Source organism: Urocitellus parryii, chromosome 2, assembly GCF_045843805.1.
Source record: "Urocitellus parryii isolate mUroPar1 chromosome 2, mUroPar1.hap1, whole genome shotgun sequence".
In the NCBI taxonomy this organism is placed as follows: Eukaryota; Metazoa; Chordata; class Mammalia; order Rodentia; family Sciuridae; genus Urocitellus; species Urocitellus parryii.
The window spans coordinates 44,562,195-44,572,753 of NC_135532.1; the positions used below are offsets into that span (position 1 = coordinate 44,562,195).

The window sequence follows — 10,559 nt, forward strand, 5'->3', positions numbered from 1 at the left end:
TCTTTCTTTCTTTCTTTCTTTCTTTCTTTCTTTCTTTCTCTTTTAAAAGGCAATTTATCTGCATTGCTGCCTGGCTTAAGTCCACAGGACATATTACATTTCTCTGTGATCGACCTGTTATCTGCAATGTTGCAAAGGCCTGAAATGTTGATAAGAAGAACGCAAGTTACAGTGAAGAGGGTGACTGTTGTGACCCTTTCATAGACTAGATCTCAGAACTCAGGGAGATAAGGATAATTCCCTCTAGCCACAAAATCTGTAAGAACAGGTTCCAATTAGAACTGGTTAACCTAGGCCAAAGTGACCCAGAGTTGTTGTGGGCTGTAGAGACTCAGAAGTCTGATGTCATCCTTCTCCTGTTAGTCAAAAGTCAAAAAGTGAACCTGAGTGGGACTCTCTAGAAACCTCCCTGGGACCCCCAATAAAACTGGAGGGCAGGAGGGTCATGTCATCCTTTTCTCCAAGAGGACCCGCTCTCTCCTTTGAGAGTGCCCACTTTCCCCTTTCTTATCCCGTCTAATAAACTCATGCCCGTTACTCTGAGCAACTTGTCTGAAATCTTCCTGGCATGATTGCAAGAATCAGCGTTTGAAGAAGGGGCCTCTGAGGCTGCCTCAGTTTTGTGGCAGGCCTCTGCCCTGTAACACCCGGGAACCCAGAAGCCAGATGCCCAGTCAAGGTGTGCCTCCTCCTCAGAGTTAACTACTGCAGAGAAACAACCATGCTCTGAGGATTCTTGGGGCTCTCAAGAGCATTCGTTATGATGCCTTCTAAAGGGGCATGGGTGTAGCTCTGGAAGACAGAGGTTCAAGCCCCAGTTTTATTAGATGAGACCTTACTCTCTCTCTAGAAAAATGAGGTTAATAATAGGTATCCAGGCTCTGATTCTCATAAGAGTAAAATGTGATCCTGCAAGGAAACAGTTGGTTAGCTACAAATGTAAGAAGTTATTTAACTTTCAGTACATGGAATAGAAAAATAATTTGTGAGATTATAATAAACCTTTGAATAAACAGAGGTGTCACCAAACAGCTCTTCATGGGAACACTCAATTAGCAATAATGTTTCCTAACACCTGCTGCATATTAGAATCACCTGGGAGCATTTTTTAAAAAAAATATCAAGTAGACTGGCTGTGGACGGGGCCAAGGCAACCCAAAAGCTTCCCTTAAAGTACAACCAGGTTCCTCACTGGAATTCCCATGTTAACTTTATTTTATTTTATTTTTGTTACAGTGCTCAACCACCAAACACCCTAAAAGTGTTCTCTTAGAGGATGCTATATCATGCTTGTACATAAATAACAATGATTTTAGAACTCAAAAATGTGGGGTGGTGATACACATATTGGGGCTACAATTTTTGTAACTCAAAGTTGTAGAAATATTACAAGCCCCCCCCTTTCTTTTTTTCTTTTTAATTGAAAATTTCCTTTAGAATTTCTAAGAGAAATTGCAGTTCTCGGATCCCTGAGAGATATAACATAAGAGCAGCATTACCTTTTGAGTCTCTAGAGATTTCATTCATCCTGGGGCATGAAGCTTTTTTTTTTTTTTTTTTTTTCTTTACAAGCAGTCATTGAAAGTGCTTCTGAGAGGTGCTATTTATTGAATTTTCTTGTAACTAAATGGGTCTGTGGCAGCTCTGACCTAGAAGTCACTGATTACATGGCCGAGAAGTGTTTGTTCCGAGGTGAGAATGAACAAACTAATCCCTGCCTGTTTAATCAGTGGCTTGAATCTTCTGCTGCTTCTGCCCAAGTCTCAAGCTTCATGATAACCTCCCCATTTGCTCATCTGTGAATGTTTGGGGATGTGAAAGGGATTGTCATACTCAAAAGATGTCCCAGGCCAACAGCACCAGCTCACCTGTTAAAAATGCAAATTCTCAGGTCCCACCTCCCATCTGGATCAGAAACTCTGGGCTGGCCCTGCAATCTGTCTTCCATCATCCTCCCTGAGGTGGTCATTCACACTCAAGTTTGAAAACCACTGAGCAGGGACAAAGGATCTTTCCTTGTTTGTCTAGATAATAAGGGTGTTTGCAGAGAAAAATCACGAAACTGGCATTTGCAGGCATATGCCATACTTAGCTCTGCTTCGTTCGGCACTCCTTCCTTTCTCCTCTGATGGTGAGGCAGATCAGTGCTAGAGGGAAAATGAGAGGGTAGCTTTAAGTCTCCAAGGTTCCTATTCCAATCTTTTAAGAGCTAGTAATCAGGTAAAAAGAAGCTTTATGTATTTATGAATGTGTAATGATATACACAATGGATAAGGATACAATCCTGTATATATAAATGTATAGTGTGATACAATGTATACATATGAGAGAACACATAAAGATACATTTATATATTGCATAAATTCATGCAGAATGAAGATATACTATATCTATGTAAATGTATAAAAATATACACAATGTATAAATATACACGGTGTTCACGGTGTATTTAAATGTGTGAAAATATTCAATGTGTGTGTGTGTGTGTGTTTAAAATCATGATCTCCATTGTGAATGCTGAGGAGCTCAAACCAGGAAATTCCAAACACTGGGGGACTATGGGGAATCCAAAGATCTTGAGAAGGGACTTGGGAGGCTGGAGGTGAACAGCAGAAAGAAGCCAACTGTATTGTTCAATTCAAAAGGATTGGCCTATAGAATGCCCGCAAATGGCTTCTCCAGGGCTGTGCAGTGTCCTGAGTCTAGGGCAGGGCAGAAGATGACTTTAGATAAACCCTAGGATTCATTTCACAAAGTTACCACACAATGATTTTAGGACTTTCAAGTAGGTAAGCGAAGACAGCTGAGTTGTGTCCTCCAGTGGTCATTAAAAACAGAATAGGTTTCTCCTGTCTCTGGGAGGGGAAGGTCCTGAAGGTACAGAAAAGAATAAATGTTATCTCCATTACACTTCCAGGTTATAACAATGGAAGCTGTATTATTGTATCTATTGGAATCCATCTGTCTACATTTATCTGTTTGCCTATCTGTCTAATCTATTCAAAGCCCTCCTACCCAGACACTCAAAAAACTGAAGCTCTATATGGTCTGTCCTTTAAACATCATGGCTGGGGCTAGCATGAATGGTTATCCTTAGTAACAGAAGTTAGGAATCTCTCTAGCATTTCTAGTATCTGTATATCTGAATTTACTGGGCACTCAGCTAAGTGCCTACTTGCATTATCTCATTTAATCTTCTTAACCACCTGATGATAGAAGGGCTGTTAATATCCTAGTTTATGAAGGATTTGAACCGTGTGAAAGCCTGGGCTCTCATCCACTCCACCTTATTAGGTCCCATGATGGCACATTTAATGCTAGCTAATGTCTGGCTTCAGGTGGGCATATGTTACCTATTGGTGCCTTCATTCTGAGGGCTCAAATTGAGATGTGCAATTACCTAAACTCTTTATGCACTCGTGTTTGTTCGTTTTCTGGCTTATGCTTCTAGACCTCTATTTGGAGCAATATTTAGAGTTAATTATTGGTACTCTAAAAGCTCTTAGACTTCCATATAGTACTTTAAATACACTGTGACTTTAAAATAAAAAAATTAACCACTGGGAGCCAGGCATCATTCTCTTTCCTGTGGGCTGAGCTTCAGCATTGTAACAGGAATTCACTAATGAAACAGACATAAATAGAGCCTCCCTGAGGATTTAAGAGGGTCATATATTCCCTGTAATTGTGACGTTCCTAGTTAACTTCATCTCCATTTGTGTACCTGCTACAAGTTTTTAATTATGCTCAATTATTTTGTGTTTTATAATTTATATTGTCTTCTATTTCCTCCCTATTGTCCAAAGGGTTTTGTTGAATGGTGTGCATGGTTGACTTTTTAAGCACAATGACATCCAATTCTTTAGGGGTGAACCTTCTTTGATAGCTAATGAGATAATCCAGAAATTTCACTGTCTGCACTTCTGGCATCTTTTGAAGGAAAAGAGGGTTCATTGATCACATGTCTAACACTCCTGAATTGTCCTACTGCTTTACAGAAAGAATAAGCTTATAAATGAAACTCTTTTTCCTTTTTCTTTCAGGAGTTACAACATATTGTTGGGTCACAGCACATCCGAGCAGAGAAAGGTAATCATGAATCTGTGATTATTTGAGATCCCATAGGGTCACTAGCCTTGGGTTAATGTGCTTTCTCTCATCTCCAGCTATGATGGAAGGTTCCTGGTTTGATCTGGCCAAAAGGGGCAAGCCTGAAACTCAACCTTTTGCTCATCTCACTATTAATGCCACCAACATCCCATCAGGTAAGTTTTAATTATATCTATTTTAATTATAAAACTATCTCGAGAATCACTTACCATTCCATTCACACAATCGAAAATATTATTAGCCTGTTACTGAAATTTTCAAGAGCGGGAAAAAAAAATCATTAGTCTTCAGTTGATCCATGTCTTGGAAATGGACATTATAATTTCCCAGAACGACCAGAGGATGAGGACTAGTGAAGTCTCCTACTTCTTCCCTTGTAGAAGCAGGAGAGGAGGATTCCTTGACCTTTAAGTGGCAGCTGCCATATGTTCACACCTGGTCCAAGTGACCCCAAAGCAAACATGGTGTGGCAGAACCACTGTGTCCTGTGCTGCTGCCAGTACCCAGGTCTTCCCTCTGTGCCATCAGAGACAGCCTTGGCCACCTGGTATCTATAGGCAGGGCCTTTGGGGCCAGCCATATGGGATTCCAAATCCCCACAGCAGGAGAGAAGAGGATCTGCTTTTATGTGTGTGTGTGTGGGGGGGGGGCGGTCAATGACTGACCCTGCTGCCTATGTTAACAGAGTTTTCATTCAAGAAAAGTCCTAAGCCAGGGATTCTAAGGTATTGAGTGAGATCATCACCAAGGGCTGTCATTCTGAGACTTGTGAGAGAGGTCTGGCCATGCAAGACCTCTGGCTTTCTCCCCTCTGGCCTCGACTTCCAGCTAAGAGAGAATCTCTGAGTATCACCACACCCCAGGGTTCCTGCTCTTCCTAATCCCCACAGCCAGCACTTCTCATTCTGGAGCAGCAGACTTCATTTTCAGATCATCAGACTATACCTGTTTATTTCAAATGACTGCGGGTTGAGATCACATCATTGGGAAGGACAATCCCTTGATGTACTCATCTGTTTTTACCCACACTAAAGGTAACAAAGCCCCATTGCTGACCTCTGAGGTGCATGAGTTCCTCCAGGTAGTTAACTACTTAGCCATTTGCTGTAGAGACCCACAGAGGAGCTCAACAGCATGGTCTTTAATAAGAGACACTAGTCCTCTGGAAAATGAGACATTCTCCCCCTTCTTCAGAGACCAGTCATTTCCTCTGGGTAGGGTTTAGCTCAGTGGCCCGGAGACCTGATTACCCTTTGAAAGTGAGGAAACCCAGAGCTTTGTGCTTGTAGCTACCTTAATGCCCTGGGCATTCCATCATCCTACCCACTGCTCACTCACCTTGGGCTAGGTAAGGATCAAAAGGTGACAAGAAGCATTAGATAGAGTGATAATTGAACACCATTGTTAATTATTATGATGCCACTTATTGAACACGTATTGAATATGTCTGATCCACTTATGGATCAGACGTTTGGGTCTGTGTTCATTATCTGTAGTCCTTGCTCTAATGTTGAGGCACAGTGACTGTGATTCAGAATTTGCAGAGAGGGAAACAGAGGTTTATATAGTTTGTCATTTGCTCAAAGTCACAGAGGTAGAAGGATTAGAAGTTGAATTCCACTCAGTTAATCCCTAAATCTATGTTTTTTATGCTATACATTATCCTATAAGCAGACTACATAGTACTTGTAGCAAGTTGGCTTTGTCCCAGGAAAATAAAGCCCTTAAGTTCTCTTTTCCTTTAAGAATTAGATTAGTGGAGTATCTCATGACAGGGACTCTAAAATCTGACTGCCACTGGCCTGCTTACTGGACCCATGACCATGCACAATTTACTAGACTCTGCCTTGGCTTTGCCATGTCTAAAATGGGCATAGATATTGCTTGCTTCATGGGGTAGCTGTGAAGATTGTGGCATATGGAAAGCATTCCATGATTGGGATTTGTTATTTTATTTGAGATTATTTAAATAATTATAACTATTCCACTTGGTTGTACAAATGACTTAAGGCAAGTTTTATTTTTTTTAATTAAGTTTTTAAAAGTACCAGATTTTAGTAAGTGATTTTGAAGCCATTATCATAGCATGGACCATGGAGGGCTATTTCTTGATTGGAGACATTAGAAAGTAAGAAACTAACACTTGGGTTTTTAGAGGATTTTCTATTCTATCTATTCCTGTCCCAGATATTTGCTCCATAAACAAATTTTGTCTCTTTGTCTGTGTGTCCTTTATGATGGAGCTACACTAATTTTCCCTGAGTGGAAAACTATTTTGCACATTAGCAAAGGCAATCAAATTAATACTTATGTATCAGCCGTATGTGCTATGAATGTACCCTACATTTATCTTTTCAGTTCATTTAAATGGCATATAATAAATATTACATTAGACTGTGTGCCAAAGTCGGTTTGGCAATAGCAAGCATGTTTTAGTTACAAAGCTCTTTCTCTCTGAGGCACCTAGAATCAAACTATTGCCAAAATAACAAGAAAGAACTCCTGGTTATTTTCTGACAGTTATTGGGTTTGTGACTAAGGGAAATGTGTCAGTATATGCTTCTGCATAAGAAAATAGAATTTGTTGCTCTGGTGGGCCAACATCCCCTTAAGTTCATTGATCTCCCGGTGTTGGCCAAAGCAAGATGGTTTAATTTTGCATTTTAATGGCTTTGTTTCACATTTATTTACACATATGAAATTAGGATCTGCCTTACAAGATCTGTGCATTTTCAAAGCTTCTTGCATAAGACGCATTGGGAAGTATTTTGCGGGGTCAGAATATGCAGCTTTCTTTAGGGTGCTCAGGCTAACTATTTGCAGAAGTCTGGACCATAGCATAGGGCTGAAGAAGCTGGGGAGCCTGGGTTAGGAGGCCACCAGCACACCTCATGGGTGTTGGAAACCCAGGGTGATATGGAGTCCCTCCAATCAAATCACAGCATATTTTTTCTCATGTTTTTCCCCACTGTTGTCTACATGTGAGCTCTCTTTTCTTAATATCTAGCTTCCCTGACTTTCTTCTGTTGATGCTGTGAACACTCAAACACTTTTCCTCACCAATATACTCCCTTTTCTCAGTCCAGATTTGACTCAAATCCTCCCTGTTGTCTAGCCCTTCTGTCTCTCATTGAGCTCAGTTTTCCCAATCATTGTGAATTGCTGCAGCTTTTGCTTGGAAATTTTTTGTCACTGAATGTCAACCTTGTGCTTTGCAACAGCAAAAATGAAAATGTTGTGTTTTGTATGCTCATTTTTAATTTTCTCTATGATTAGTTGTGTCATGATGGTGTAAGACTTGATATAATTCTTAATTATGGACAGAATGAATGTCTATAGAAAGCACAACACTGTTATTTCATGACAGATCAACAGAATGAATCTGTGAATACATGAGTCAGTGGATGGATAAAAACAGAGATGTTTCATAGAAAAGAACAATGTATTCTACTTGAATTCCCTAATCATAAGAGTGGTATAATGTTAAAGTTCTTATTTCAGATTTCTTTCTTGCCTTCTCTGGCCATATCCCACTCTAACATGAACTAATCCCTTCCATTGAATGGATAGACTTCATGTCACTATTCTGCTTCTCTCTGTTAAGAGATATAAGATAATTAATTGAAGGATTGAATGCAGCACACAAGTAGGAGGTAGTATGGGATAATTTGAGGAGGGAAACTTTTTTTTTTTGTCCTGGGGAGTGAATCCAGCGGGGCTTAATCACATAGCCACATCCCCAGCTCCCTCCCTTTTGTATTTTATTTAGAGACAGGGTCTCACTGAGTTACCTAGGACCTTGCTGAGTCACTGAGGCTAGCTTTGAACTTGAGATCCTCCTGCCTCAGCTTCCCAAGCTTTGGGGATCATAAGCATGAGCCACCATACCTGGCTTGAGGTGGGAAACAGCTTTCATTAACTCTGTCCATGAATTAGGCAGCTATTTACCAGCCTGGAGGAATTGTTTCACTAGTGTTTATGACAATGTGGTGAATACGGTCCTATTGTCTCATGTTGACTCCCTTGGGACTGTAGGATGATGTGTACATTTGGAGTAAACTATGAAATAAGACCTCCTCTGTAAAAAGAAGGGAGCTTGCTGTGGATAACCCTTGAAGCCGCAGTGACTGTGGTGGCCCCTCTGTGGATAGCTGCAGAGCTCTGGAAGGCTTCTGTTTCTGCATCGGGGAATTGGAATCACTGGGTTCTTGGTCTTCTAATGATGGGTTGCCCCACTGTAGACTGGCCAAGTCACATTTTCCCCCTCTATTTGTCCTACTTCCTGCTTGGCCTTTGGAATAGTCTGCTTTTGAGGTTCCAGGCTCTACCCCCGAGACAGTAGAATGTTCTCCAACTTGTGACTCTCTTGGGGAAGGTGCATGAGATGTTCAGTGTTCTCCAGGACTCAGGCAAGTCTGGGAATGTACCTTGAGTGGGTGTCTTAGTCTACAGGGATCTCCTAGAATCCACCTAACCAGAGGATCCACTAAGACCCTAGGCCAATTTCTTTACCTCACTGTCTCAAGACCTGACTTAAGTTGTTGGGCAGTCATAACAAATAGCCAGGAACTCAGAACTGCAGAAACTAATCCCAACCTATCTGAGACTCAGCTCTGTTTTGACTTTTGATGTCAGAGAGATGATGACCTTCAGTTAGCCTAAGTATGTACAAAATTCCCTGAAGAAAAAAAAAATCTTTCTAGACTTTCTATAGTGTTTCTACTTAGTGTTTCATTAGTTATCATCTTTTCCAGTAGAATAATAAGTATCCAAATAAATATAAATCTTTGATTAATTAATTACATCATAGAGGTATTACCAATTTTTAAAGCCAGTAAAAATACATTAGAGACTTATAATATGAAAAAAAAAAGTACTGGACTTGCTCCTGATTTAGAATATTCTTTGGAAATTCTTCACTGCTCTGGTAAAAGCATGAGGATTGTTGTCACCTCATTCCAGGAGTGAGGAGGAACTAAAGGAACATTTGGTCACAGGGGAGAAATTTTACTATACTTTGGTCACAATGGATTATGAAGTGTTTTTTTTTTTTTTTTTTCCAGCTGCTCTGAGAATAGCTTTTTAGTGTGTGAGCCTGAGAGACATATGGGCTTTTAGAGGTGGGGAAAATAAATGGTGATAAGAATAGATTTTAGGAGTTTGGCCATTTGCTCAAAGTTACTGTGACCCAGATTTTCATCTCCTACATATCCTTCTCCATAGAATCAAAGAAAAGGCAGAAACATGTGAGGTAGGAGGATTCTCCTTCTCTGCTAGCTTCTTGCTTTGCTGTGGTGGTTGGCTTTCTAATCCTTTTTCGTCAATCTGGAATGACCTGTCTGCTCTTGTCTGTGGAGCTGAATCCTATTCCTCTTTTTAAGTTCCCAGGCTCAGTTAGCAACAACACAAAGTCAGTTTTGATCCCTCTAGGTGGAAATAATCTCTCTCCCCTTTGAATTCCCATAGCAATTATCTGTACCTCTCCCTTCAGTTCTAACACCTTGCCTCTTGTCTGAGCCCATTTTATACTTAACTCTAATGTACTGCAGCTTCCTTGAGGCAGGAAAAGTGAGATTTTTGGCCTTTGTACCCTTTAATGTGCCTACCAAAGAGCACTAAATACATCTGAATGTATTTCTCCCTGTATAGAAAAATAAATTCCAAGAAGTTATTCTCCCCTAGGAACAATGACAGTTAAGCTGTTTTCTGCTCTGACTTCATGGAATTGTGAGACTGTCTTTCTCATTCCAGGAGTGGATTGTAAATCAGGCATCTCTCTCTCCACAGGTTCCCACAAAGTGAGTCTGTCCTCTTGGTACCATGACCGGGGTTGGGCCAAGATCTCCAATATGACTTTGAACAATGGAAAACTAGTGGTTAACCAAGATGGCTTCTATTACCTGTATGCCAACATTTGCTTTCGACATCATGAAACCTCGGGAGATCTAGCAACCGAGTATCTTCAGCTGATGGTCTATGTCACTAAAACCAGCATCAAAATCCCAAGTTCTCACACCCTGATGAAAGGAGGGAGCACCAAATACTGGTCAGGGAATTCAGAGTTCCATTTTTATTCCATAAATGTTGGAGGATTTTTTAAGCTACGGTCTGGTGAAGAAATAAGCATTGAAGTGTCCAACCCTTCCCTATTGGATCCAGATCAAGATGCAACGTACTTTGGGGCTTTTAAAGTTCGAGATATAGATTGAGACCTATTCTGTGGAGCATTATCACATATTTCGTAGATATTTGGAAACTTCTCTTAAACAAGCCAAGAAATATGTATATAGGTGTGTAAGACTACTAAGAGGCATGGCCCGCAATGGTACAAACTCATTATCCATGCTCTCAACCCTGTAGACAATATGCATATGTACAGCCAATGGGTGAGCTTGGACATATGGTGGCGTGTTACACAATGGTTTTACAATTTTGTAATGAATTCCTAG

The 10,559-nt window shown here is 40.6% G+C and overlaps 1 protein-coding gene across 2 annotated transcripts in view; it reads left to right on the forward strand.

The window, feature by feature from the left end:
• Window positions 1-10,319, forward strand: part of Tnfsf11 (TNF superfamily member 11) — a 33,341-nt gene extending 23,022 nt beyond the window's left edge. Inside the window, exons 3-5 of one of the 2 annotated variants that reach the window (XM_026380028.2) lie at window positions 4,044-4,089; window positions 4,167-4,265; window positions 9,898-10,319. In XM_026380028.2, coding sequence (XP_026235813.1) covers window positions 4,044-4,089; window positions 4,167-4,265; window positions 9,898-10,319 — 567 coding nt within the window. Of the gene's footprint in view, window positions 1-4,043; window positions 4,090-4,148; window positions 4,266-9,897 lie in introns of both variants that reach the window. The other variant, XM_026380029.1, reaches the window with a different exon arrangement.
• The last annotated feature ends 240 nt before the right edge of the window (window positions 10,320-10,559 follow it).